General features: G+C 45.7%; 1 protein-coding gene and 1 long non-coding RNA gene across 7 annotated transcripts in view; one reads left to right on the top strand and one right to left on the bottom strand.

The window, feature by feature from the left end:
- The first annotated feature begins 1,300 nt into the window (after positions 1-1,300).
- Positions 1,301-2,154, top strand: LOC135370346 (uncharacterized). Its single transcript, XR_010415306.1, has 2 exons — positions 1,301-1,371; positions 1,579-2,154. It is a non-coding gene; the product is annotated as an uncharacterized LOC135370346 (long non-coding RNA).
- Positions 2,155-7,206: 5,052 nt separating this feature from the next.
- The window catches only part of LOC135371141 (pleckstrin homology domain-containing family G member 5-like), a 250,282-nt gene continuing 244,960 nt past the window's right edge, over positions 7,207-12,528 (bottom strand). For 5 of the 6 annotated variants that reach the window (XM_064605169.1, XM_064605172.1, XM_064605173.1 and 2 more), the window contains 3 exons: positions 11,952-12,257; positions 9,878-10,692; positions 7,207-8,705 (listed from right to left, as the gene is read on the bottom strand). In XM_064605169.1, the coding sequence (XP_064461239.1) occupies positions 8,696-8,705; positions 9,878-10,692; positions 11,952-12,257 (1,131 nt within the window). In that variant the 3' untranslated portion in view covers positions 7,207-8,695. The remainder of the gene's footprint in view (positions 8,706-9,877; positions 10,693-11,951; positions 12,258-12,528) is intronic. The other variant, XM_064605170.1, reaches the window with a different exon arrangement.

The following is a 12,528-nucleotide window of genomic DNA, read 5'->3' as shown; positions in this document are numbered from 1 at the left end:
CACAATAAGGGCGAGAAAATTAAAGGAAAAAAAAGAAGAAAAAGCATGAACTGAAATCCATCGTACCCAATCAGGAAAACTCGGTAAGGAGCGTCCTGCCTTGCCTTTTCGACCCGAGGTTCAATACTATATATAGAAGGTAGTACTACAGACAAAAAAAAAGTTCGAGCAATTACTAGTGCATAATATAACCATAGCATAAAGCATAATTTCACGGACTTATCCTTCATAAGAGTGATAGAGCAGTATCGGCAATTCTTAAAATATATATATAGCGCACATTACTTCAGTTATGCTTACTTCCACAGTCCTGCAAAACTAGCAAGGGATGGTCAAGCACGCTGTTTGCGCACACTACCGACTAGGCAAATTCAAAGACCGCTAAGGAAATGCTGTTACACCAGTTCTTCTATTGCCCTGCAGATCCCCAGTTGTTACATGATGTTCTTTCTTCTCGTAAAATAAACCGAAACTGTCACACAGCCCTTACTTACTACCATTTTTAAATACTTATCAGTCACAAAATCTTCTAGCGTTAAGCACTCGTCATAACCAGGGACGGCGAGAGGGTGGGGCAGCCGGGGATGGCGCCCTGGGGTCGAGCCCATTTCAGGGGCCCGCGGGACCCAAAGCCTGTCGTAATCATATAAAGAAGGGGGAGAGGAAGGGTCATGTGAGGAGGGGGTCCGGGAATGACCCATCCCCGGGGCCCGTAATTTCTCTCGCAGGCGCTGGTCATATCAGGTCCGTCGTCTTTGCCGCTGAGGGGTGACCATATACTCCCACTACGAATATGAGTTTTTGTGCTAACTGCTATACTGTGCTTATTCTTCCGTTTGTGTTTGTATAATTTTTTATATTGTGGTATCATGAAATGTACGTAATCTCTCTCTTTAACCACTGCTGTGCTGGCTGAAGAGCAGGACTGGGGCACGTCCAGCTATATACATACTTGATGTAGCTGTTTTCGCCTATATCCTGTTCCCCTTTTTGTTTTTCTTGTATATCATATGAAATAAAATGGAAAGAAAAATATTATGCATGGCCTGCCTCGCTTAGAAATCTGACGTTTCATCGTTGGGCATCGAGGAGAGCTGTGCGGGCAAAATGGCGCGCGCATTTATTCTGGAAAGCCAAAATATCTTTCGAATTATCTTTTGATACTCAAGACACGTGGAGATAGCAAGGTGTTATCGCCGATAGTGGTCTCACACGTGCGGTTTCCCTCTTTACTGCGAGGGAACTTGAGGCTTATATAACCCGTAGCGGTTCCAGCGCATAAAGGAGAGCCATCCTGACGACGGTATGAGGAACATCCCCTGCATGGAGCGGATTCTTTCGGCGGCCGGCAGATTACGGCAGTGGTGTGATGTAAGTGAATAATTCTACTCTTTGTTGTTAGTTAACCTGAATGTTGCTTGTGTTCTCTGGGGGCCGCGGCGGTTAGACAGGTGGTGGGAACCACGTGCGTTTAAGGGCCTCATCAATTCCCACAATTTGGTGCCTGGTGTGGGTTCCGACCTGTCAAGCCGCTTGTCCAGGGAACATGAGCAGATAGTTGCTAGCGGTTTTCGCTAGTGTTTTATCCTTTTTCGTTTTAATTGCTATTCCCGCCGTTTCTTTTCTTGCCGGTCATGTCGCCCGAAATGGTATCCCAGCGCCGTGGACGGAGCTGAGGCACAGGACCTGCTACGGCAGATGACGTCTCTCGGTACGCTATACTGTCGGAATTGCTCAGCAGCACCTCCGCCGTCCTCGGACACCCAGCTGCGCCTGAACATGACGCAACCGACATTTTCTAGCCACAGCGACCGCACAAGACTTCCTCATCGCAAACTGCCGTTAGACTCACCGACGAAGCCTTCCTGCGCGTAGAGTACTACCAGCAGCTCCTGGTTGACTGTGGTCTTTCCGGTGACATCTTGCACTTTCCAGACGTTTGCAAAGGTGGGAGAGAGTGTGGCGAGGTGTTATCATTGATAGCCTCCTCTTACACGCGGTCTCCCTTTTCGACTGCGAGGGAACATGACTCTTGTGTCATCATAGCGCGGAAAATAAATGCATCTTGACGACTGTTGCTAGCATTGACAGATTACGACGCAGTGGTCTGCAGGGAACCGCGCAGTATGCGAATAAACATGTTGGTTAACCTGAGTGGTGCTTCTGTTATCTGCATGGGGGTAGGGATGGGTAGCAATCCCGAGAAGTTCGCGGAACATGCAGCGAGCACGTTCCAGTGATACCGAAACTACCGTTGTGTCCCCAGACAGCGCACTCTCCCATACCTCTGAACGAGCCCGCTTCTGCTTGCCGCTATAGGGTGTCATGTCGAAGAAAATGTATGCCAGCTGCGTGTTCCGTACACTTTCGTCGGGGCCTGTGCCACGTAGGATTAATGGTATAGGAATCTCCACGCGATGTGCCTCCTGAAATCATAATTTATCCCATATTCATTCGCGTGCTTCCACGGCGGAGTAACAGTTCTTGGAGTGGTAGAGCGGGCGCCGTTTGTCACTGTCAACAGTATGCATCTGGGGAAGGAGATTTGACTAATATGGAAATGGTTGAATGTACTGCCTCTGCAGTTCAGGCTATCTATAATGGTTAAGTTGAATGCAGTTTATGGGACAGCAACACGCGTGTCCGTATTTCCTCTGCAGACAGCGCGTTGTTGAAAGACATTTTGAGTGTCGTGATGGTATTGCCCCCTGCCAATAAAACATATTTAAATGAAGTTGTTTTGTTTTTGAGTGTCCATGTAAGTTTGTTCCCCTGCGTCGCCGCTTACCTCAGATTCAAGGACGCGTTGCCTATCGCAAAGACCTGAGTGTACAGATCCCGACAAAAGTTCACGGAACACCTACTGAGAGGAGCATCGAACTGTCTGAAAGTGTCTGCTCCCGTTTGGTGCAAGGGTATCGCTCAGATATCGCTATATCGGAAGAATGCTGGATCCGCCCCCTGCCCCGATGGCGACATATACGTCACTCCGGTGTTCCGTAAACTGTTGTGAGGAGCTGTACCAACATTAATCCTGGCCTTCGAAAAAGATAACGCAAAATGTTTTGGAGCTGCCTGTACAAATCTGATCCCAAGCAGCAAAATGTACTGAAAGTCGAGTGCAATAGGGGTGGCCGGGTAGGTGGAAGTCCTTGAACAGACTCGTGAAACTAAAGAACACTGATGACACATACCGTCCACCCCTATTGCACTCGACTTTCAGTACATTCTGCTGCTTGGGATACTACTCTGGCGGGATGCCCGTTATCTTCAAAGCAATCACTGTGATATCAGGAAAGCTGGCGTTATCATCTGTAGCTAGACTGGTTCAATGTTTCGATTATTTCATACCGCGCGCGATGAATCCATTGCTTCCCTGTGATTCGTCACGAGCTTCCGCCGAATGACCAATCGTGACATTTGAAATCCCGGCCCTAACGCACCGGTTTTCACGTGACTTATATGGAGCGCGCTAACTTTCAAAGTAACGATCGTGAACGGTATGCTCAGTTCAGCATCGGGTCCGTGTTAATTGTATAACACCTTCCTTGCTAAGGACGCTTTGTCGTAACCCACACATCATATGCCATATGTTGGCCAAAAGTGGGTATGGCATCCAATTGTGACCAACATAAGAAGCCAGCTGGCAGCTAGGCCTTTATTCAAATGTTAAAACAAATAAAGAAAGAAAACTGTGTATTGTCACCACATCTCTGAAGCACGTTTTGACGATTACGCCGCTGACCCACGAACCGAAAACACGAAAAAAATTGCGTGCGCACGTTGGACGCAAAAATCACGTTGCGTGCTGCGCTTGTTCAGTGCCAGCAACGCTATCTGTTTGCGCACGTAACGAGTTTCCGTAACTCACACCATCATGTCGCTTTCGGACTGCACTGTGGTACATAAAGATCCTGTTTCACTATAATGGGGGTAGTTGATGCTCATAGTTCGTTCTAGAGTGTTTTGTTCGCTATTTCAGTTGTTTGCTTTGTTTTCATTTATCTAGTCATTCTTTTGTCGATAAAGATAGTCATAATATTCGTCAACGAGATGCGTGCAGAACATTTAGAAAAATTTCAAGTCTTCACACACAAAGATACAGATTATTCAATGCACCAAAGTGAACCGACCATGTTTTTCATTTGGTTAACGTTTGGAGAAGATGGAGTAAAGCAACTGCAAAGGTGCCTAGCATGGTTTTGGAAGTAATTATACGAGCGTATTTTTTTTTTTAAATTCTAACTTACATACTTTCGAACCCACTTATTTGTAACTGTAAGTCAGATACTTTTCAAAAGTAACTAACAACCCTGCAGGAGATATTCAAGAGTCAGACAATACTCTCCAGGCAAACCATTTTATTTTTCTCACTTTCCTTTTTTTTTTTTTTTTTTTGTACTAAAGGTTTACCAAGGGCAGGGCTAGAGTAATTTATATCTACTCAACTTCTGGAGACCAGCCATTGAAAGCGGGCATGCACCTCACCACACGTCGGCAAACAACGGGCACTGCTCAAGAATTGAGCTTCGTATTCAAATTACTCGTATTAATTCAATAATAAATTATGGGTTATATCGCAACAAAGTGTCAAATAACATCAAGCATCCCACAGTACAGGGAAACATGCTGTGCACTCCATCATGAGTTATATAGCTATATATTGTGCTCTTTATATATTTACATGCGTAATAAATGCTGTACATCCTTTTCTAAAACTATATGCTGCTGTTGCTCCTTATTATATGCACATGTTTACAGAGTGTAATACTTGTTGAAGAACAAAAGAAATGAAAGGGGGGCGAGACTGTACAACTTGGGTACTTTGGCTAGCGTTCTGAGAAAAGTGGTACTCCATCACAGAAGCAGAAGACTTGAAAATCAAAATTACAACGAATGATACCCAGAAGCAATGCAGCATGAATTCCACAGTAAGACGTGGACATGCACAAACGTGTGAAATGTGCACACGTACAGATGCACGGATTTTGAGGGGATAAACCTTGCAAGCGTTCACAAGCCACCTTACATTATTACTCAAATCACATTAATATGCCCCTCGTGTACAACTGCTGGAGCACCTTTTGTGCATCTCTGGGGATATGCTTGCGGACGATGATGAAAGACGGTAACACGTTTGCATGTGTTTCCACAACAGTTTGAAATGTTGGCTGCCTGTTGCTTTTCTTGTAGTCATATTCAGTACTCACAAACCAAACTTCACAGTGAATCAGAAAAATCTGATACAACGTGAGCAAATGTGTGTCCTGTGAACTTCTTGCTCAATATATTACAAAATAGTGTCTGAAGGCAAACGTCTGCTCTCAGGAATGATTGAACCAGTCCAGCACTCCGTGTATGGTCTTTAGTCTTAGGTCTTTTACTAATAGTGTTCTGCTTCTGGACTGTCCTACAAAATATGCACAACAGTACACCTTCCCAGCTTTGCACACAAATGCACAAAAATTTCCGATAACAGCGTGGAATGATATATAGCCATCAGAAGCATACCTGCAGTGACGATGCAGTGCATATTCCCCGTTGCAGCCTGACCCAACGATTCCTAGTGAAACCGAACCCCCTTGTATATGCGTATCTCGGAGCGCATGCATCGTGCGGATCATCATGCTGGAGTGCGCTAGAGCATTAATTAACTTTACGGCTGTTTGCGCATGTCAGGATTGGGGGACTGTATACTGAAAGCTCATCGGCCGATGCTGTGGCTTGCTGGATCTGAGTGGTGGTACGGGGTGTTCAAAGGTGAACGTTGCCAGTCGTTTCTGTACTTATTGCAGACTTTGTACACCTTGGCATGGTGAAACTCTCAATAATGAGAACTTTGTGAAAATGAACTGCCAATGTGAAGAAACCATTGCCAGTGTCTTTCGAACGGTATCGAACATATAGAATTCCCATGCCCATCAGAAATTAGGTGATAACTCGTCCTGTCTGGCAAAAGGCATCCGACATCGTGCACGTTTGAGGACCTAGAATATGATAATCGACTCGCAAATATCAATGCCAATTAACGGGCCTTGGTAATGTGTGCATTTGCTAACAACCCCACCCAGAAGGGGTCGGCTTGTGCCTGGATATTTGTGTCGTCTCAAGAGCTTGTAAAAACTAACTTAGTGCTAGGAACGCCCTTGAACCACAATCTCGCATGTGCTCTGAGGGCTGCTTGTTCCGATTCAAGGTTAATGATGTTGGATCAGAACATTTTTTTTAGGGTAAGTACAGCAACTTATGCACAACGTGCAAGTGCATGCCAAACTGAGAAAGCGATCGCAGAGTATCTCAGATCGCAGAGAGCACACCTTTTTGGATGGGGGCTCAGGGAAGGTCCCTGAAATGCAATTGTTAATCAGCTGTCTGCATTCATGAAAGCATGCTTCAGTCTTGGGTGCAATGAGCGCTTCTAATTGGTACAGTTGCAACTGACTGAAGTGCTACGGAAGATTAAAGGGTCACTAAAGTGCCAAACTTTCTTTCCGCAAGGAAAGGTATTCGCACGGTGGTGCCCCTTTAAATTTGAAATACAATAATGCATGGCGAATAAAAATATAGTTAATGGCAAAGTGTGTGTAAACAGCCTGCATGTACTGGCCGAGCCTCGTCGTTGATTCTCAAGCTTTGCATAAAACATTCAGTGTGGCACCTACAGTATATGCACCATATTTTTTGCTCATCTTGCCAAGGGGCTAAAAGAGGCAGAAAGAAAAACGTTTTCAAGCTTTGCAGCAGAATGTAACTTCGTTTCCATAATATTGTACCATAACAGCTCAATTTCGAGATACGTACTTATCCATAGCAATCAACCTTGTGTTTTAGACATGGCAAGTGTACAAAAAATACAGCAACATATTCATGGCATACATTTACACGTGACACGGTGCATGTGGCAAATCTGGCTTACTCACTGCCAGCATACAGTGTAACGAACTTGAATTTGTACACAGTCAAGTGCTTTAAGAACATTTGTTCATGAGAACAAGTCTATGGGTAGCGTCCAAGAGCAAGGGGTTCTTGCCATCTAGAAGTCTACACGAAATAGGTATGCTTACTATAGCTGTCACAATGCAAAAAATGACAACGATCACATTGTACAACATGTATGTATGGATAGGTGATTGCTATCACTTTCCCTGCCCCCACAGATGCCAAAAAAGAAGAAAAGAAAAGATAAAAATCACAGCAATGCTACAATGCATTTGGGAGTAATTTATTGGTGTATCACAGTTCCGAAGGTGAGTGCGCAAAGAAACCTCATTTTTATATGCACAGCACTTCCGACATCGCAATTTCGCCACGGGTTTCAATTATTTCCAAAAGCACACTGTATGCTAGAACTGAAAAGCTGGAGCTGAAGTAAATTTACAAACGAGCAACTTACAGTTTAGGAGCAAACGTATATGACACGAAAGGTACCAAGTATGAGTAAAAAAAATGAATTTTGGCACTCAAGACAGCCACGGTGACTTAGAGGACAGGTAGCAGCACCGATAATGAATGAAAATCAGCAGAAACAGAGCTGACATGATTTATACGTCATCACAGTGCACGCACATTTTGGTTATACATGTCTCTCGTGATGATATACTTCTGCACCGTAACACTTGCGTGAGTCTCATGCATAGAAGAGTGAAGTGCGATGCATGCTCATGTGTGACTCGACACATCTGAGCAGATCAACCATTGCCAATGGCAGGAAACACCACAAACGGGTCACCAAAATCATTAAAAATGTTTTTTGCTCTACCTCAAAATTTTCGTCGTTTCCGGTTTTGACCATGTTCTGAGACTGTGTTTTATCACTGTCAGAAAAATGGAAATAGAGCTTAAAGAAACGTAACTGTCACAGTCTCCACAGACAGACATAGCTGACTGATTGTTTGCAGAATGTGAAATTTCACTGGAAAAAAATTTATGGGTGTCTAAGACACTCAGCAATGCTCATTCATAGATGACATGGGGAGTTCTGTACAACAAAAAGATAACTGGTCACGTAGTCTTGCTATTGTGGTGTTGTTTCCTGCATGTCTAAAAGAATCGGGACGAGAATGAAACATTTGAGAGTAACATATACTAATTCTAAAATCAATGTACAGAAGTTCTACCTACGTCTACACCTTTAGTTATGTACACTAAAATAATACAACAATCGAGTCTTGGCTAAGATAACTAGAGATCTTGTATCTGAAACAAGGAGCGGACACTGACTAAAGAAAAATGGCTTCCAACTAAATAGCCAGCCGCGTTTGCAGCCCAGCAGCAAATGAATGGTTACAGAGATTAAACACTCGCATCTGATGTCGGTGATGAAAACGTGTTGGTACTATGTGTACAAAGTGTTTTCACAGATGTGAACTGTGAGTACAGCGTTTATGAATGAGGCCGTGGTCATTTGCTGCGAGGAAGGCAATTCTAACAGCAGGAGAGACAAGTCGGACACCGAAGATATGTCTGAACTATGTCCAAGATGGAGGCAGTTGTGTGTGTGGCTTGTGCCAGCAGCCATTCCAAGGAAGAAGGCACAGTTGTTCCGTGCAGTGTGTGCCGATCTGTTCTATGGCTTGGCCAGACGACACGCTTGAGCTGCTGGATATTCCTAGCTGGCTGCTCTCTCCATTCTATTGCAAGGACCACCGTCCTATGCAGTGCTTGCTCAATGAGTGCTTCTTCATTAAAGACATTGTCAAACTTCACTGGAAAGATAAGGAAAAAGATAATATGCAGAAACAATACTATGGGGTTCACATGTCGACCATTTATAATTAGGGCCTTTATAGCCTGTTTTGGTTTTTTTAGCCTTTATATTTATAATAATGTTTTAGGGTTACGACCAGTAAAATCCGTTTTCAACCCCAGATTTGCAATATCGTCACTAAGGGCAAAGCCTGAGAAACCCAGAAAACCAACTTGGCAAAGTGCCAATTCAGCCACTAATATAGGCACTGAACAATGCTAAGCACTGCATGTTCAGCATGGTGTTACCCATCTTGCATTCATCTAAAATGCCAGAAGTGCACTTTTTTCTTTTTTAATAGAAAATCTGCTTTTCCAACCAATATCACCCGGTTTTACAGCTCCTGAAATAAAACCTGAAACAATGTCTCCATGATAGCATCTGAAGTACTGAAATCACATGAACATTCCTAGGCATATCGGTGTTACACAGTGTCATGCCCAAGATATTAGACAGCACCAGAGCACTGCACTGTCCCGGGCTTTCCGGAAAAAACTAGCCCGACCCGTCTCATGGGCCTAGATCACACTCAGGACTGTGCCACGCCACTGTTAGTTAGCCACGGTAAACTTTTATAGCCTGCTTCTCTGTAGTCGACTGGCCGGGTTTGGGCATGGCCGTGCAGCGTACAAATTTCTCGGATCGAGCCTGGGCTGGGAAACAATTTATTCGGGTCGGGTCAGGCAGTTAGGTCAAAGGAAGCCCAGGCCTTAGCAGTGCTCTAGAGAGTACTAGTATAGCATTCATGAGCCCTGTTTACATAACACGTTAGCGCTTGGCTCTGGGATTCAAGCATAGAACTACTAGTATGCTGTATGCATGTACGATGTAATGCAACAGGCCATGACGTATCCACATTTAGAAGCATGAGCCAGGTCTTGCATTCTCTGGTTGCCGTAAGGTTGCTTGAGGGTGGAGCTACCGAGTTGGTACGCGTGAACGCATTCTCGAAATTGCTCATAGGACGCTGGTTCGAGTTGCTGGAAAACGTTGCCCCATGTGAATGCAGCCTAACAGAACACGCAGATAAGACCACATATAGTAGATCTAGTCACCTCCCCACGAATTTCAATACGAAGTCATAGCGTTGAATTGATACTCGATGAAAAATCAACAACAAATGATACTCACGATGCTTCGACGGAACAGCTATTCAGCAGGAATTCCTTCATTTTCTGCAGGTCCGAACGAGAGGGCTTCCCGGGCTTGCCGCCCGACAGCGGCCCATCCCCAGCCACAATCTGCACCGACGAGATGCCGTCCTTCACTTCACTCACGTCGATCTTGATGCTCGAACCCGGCTGACTTCTCTGCAGGTCACCTGTTCCCTCTTCCTCACCCCCATTAGTCACGGGAGGATGGTCTTCCTCACGAGCAATATCACAGCAGTCACACGCGTCGCCCTCGCCACTCCCCGTGCTACTAAACAGTAAGGATCCCGTACTGCTCACACCACTCGAGCTGTACATGGACTCGCTGCTTAGACACTTGGACACGTGCTTGTTTTTCAGCAGCACTTCCGAAGGCAACAGTGAGGGCGGCCTGCTGGGGTCGTGCTGCTGACCACAGTTCCACGAGAGGCGCTTATGAATGGATGGGTCCCGCTGGTTCTTCAGGTGCTCGAACGAATCGGCCGTGTGGTGGCGCCGGTCCGGGCGCCCGGCGCGGCGCGAAGGCCGTTTCCTTTCGCTGTCATCTCCAGAGTCTGGAAGGGCAGTGTCATCCAGTGGGCCCTCAACACCCTCTAAACTGTGCACAGGGCTGGGGCCTTCGCTGGGAGGTGCGCTGTGCGTTGCCAGCCCTGACACGTTCTTCGTCTTTAGGAGAGGTGGCTTGCCTGTGCAGCTGGTAGGGGAGATGCGCCCAGTGTAGCACAGCTTGGGAGAGTGGAAGCCACAGGAGGACGTTGGAGAGAGGCTCTTGGACTGCGGCGATAAAACGGGGACCTGAAGAAGGCGCATTTAAAAGTAAGCCGGGGAAAGCGTTCCTTAGCTTCTTGTTCTACTGAACGATGCAAATTATAGCGCTCTCGTTCTACTGCAGAATATGCGTTGGCAACCTTCGTACCATCTGTGGTGCGAAAAGTACTACGAAGTACTAAATGTTCACAAATAAAGAGCATTTGGCGAGCTAGCAATGAAAAATTGACTACAAACGGGGCGGGATGGCATAGGCAGGGGCGGACCCAGACCCTTGGTTTGGAGGGGGGCGGTTTCTTTGTCAGAGCGCGTAGTGGGGAAGGGAAGAGAGGGAAATCCAATGTATAATCACATGTTTTTTTTGTTGTTGTTTTTTTTTGGGGGGGGGGGGGGGGCAGTCGCCAAGTCTTATTTGCATACTGAAATACGGTAAGGGTTCCAAAAAGTCCAATGTATTTCTTGGTACATCAATGTGTACAACTAATCACTAGGACATTTTTAGTAGTCTTTCACATCACTGAGAGATTGCAAACAGACCAGCTGAAAACAATCCAATAAAAGTTCTCTCTCCCTCTGTGCATTAATGGGGTAGCAAAATAATAACTGGGACAGTAACACACTCGGCTGTGAAAACCAAGGACATACTTATACCTCCAACTTCAATACTGTAAAGGGCGGTCTTAATAGTTTGCAAATTTGTGTGGAAGCGCGTTTCGGGAATATTTTGCGGGACCTTAATTCTGCAAGTTTGTGTGGAAGCGGACAGAAGTGGAAATCGCGGGATCAGGAAGGTCGGCGGTTCACGACACTGTCGACAGTGTCAAAGCCTCTACATGCCAGCTAGCTTATAGAGGTTTACTGTGAACTCCAGTCCTGTAACAATGACATACATGCTGGTTTTGTGAAAGCAGGTATCTGCAATGCCAAGTGATAACACTATGCGAATAAACTACGGATGTTGAAGTGGCATTTCAATTATAGCCGCGTTTGACAAGAACAAATTTGTGAGAATAAAGGTCGTCAAGCAAGTCGATTCATCGTTCACTCATCGCTCGTATCGCCACAAATTCCAATGCCCATACTCTTTTATCCCCGGTACCTATATTTCGCGGAACCTTAACTTCGAACGGAAAAAAGTATGATCGCAAAATTCGAAAAAATTAAGCCCCCGCAAAAAATTTCTATTTTTACGGTAATTACATAAACCACAACCACCTCGCACAAACGGTAAGTACTGTGAATGCAGCTGGAGGGCTACCGGAAATAAAAAAACAGCTGTACAGTACCTGTATCGTAGGAGAGGTTGGATAGCTGCGGGGTTCCCTCGATTCCTCTGACTCTTGATGGGTGAATGGCACATTCACCGTGAGGGTGTTTGGGGCGTGGTTGTTGCCCGACCCACGAAGGAGGAAGGCCCGCCTTTCGGGCCTCGGAGAGGTGACCGTAACACACACGGGACCAGACGCGCGGGTCTCCATGCTGCGTGAGCGCCCGTGTTCATCCAGGTCGTCGCAGGTCATGCTGGGGTTGCGAAGCTCTCCCAGCTCAAAACTCGTGGCACGGCCCTGGTTTGAACTCGTCATGGAGGAGCCCTGAATTTTAAAAAATGTGACATGGAGAGTCATGCTTTAGAGCCTGAAGTTTTCGGGAACTATTTTTCCCCAAATTTGGGGGGTTAAAATTTGGGTAAATAAACGTGCGCTCTAAACTCGTGCGAATTCGGGTGGAAGAACTTCCAGTACGCTAAATTCGGGAAGAAATCGGGCTCTGTAAGTCAAACTATTTGTACTGGTCTGGTACAAATGGTGATGTAACCGCATTTGCTGCCGCATCCCTGAGGACGTCTCATTCGGATTCTGATGA

This window comes from Ornithodoros turicata, chromosome 10 (genome assembly GCF_037126465.1).
Source record: "Ornithodoros turicata isolate Travis chromosome 10, ASM3712646v1, whole genome shotgun sequence".
NCBI classification, from domain to species: Eukaryota; Metazoa; Arthropoda; class Arachnida; order Ixodida; family Argasidae; genus Ornithodoros; species Ornithodoros turicata.
Note: the sequence above shows the minus strand (reverse complement) of the source record. Positions and strands in the feature narration are given on the sequence as shown.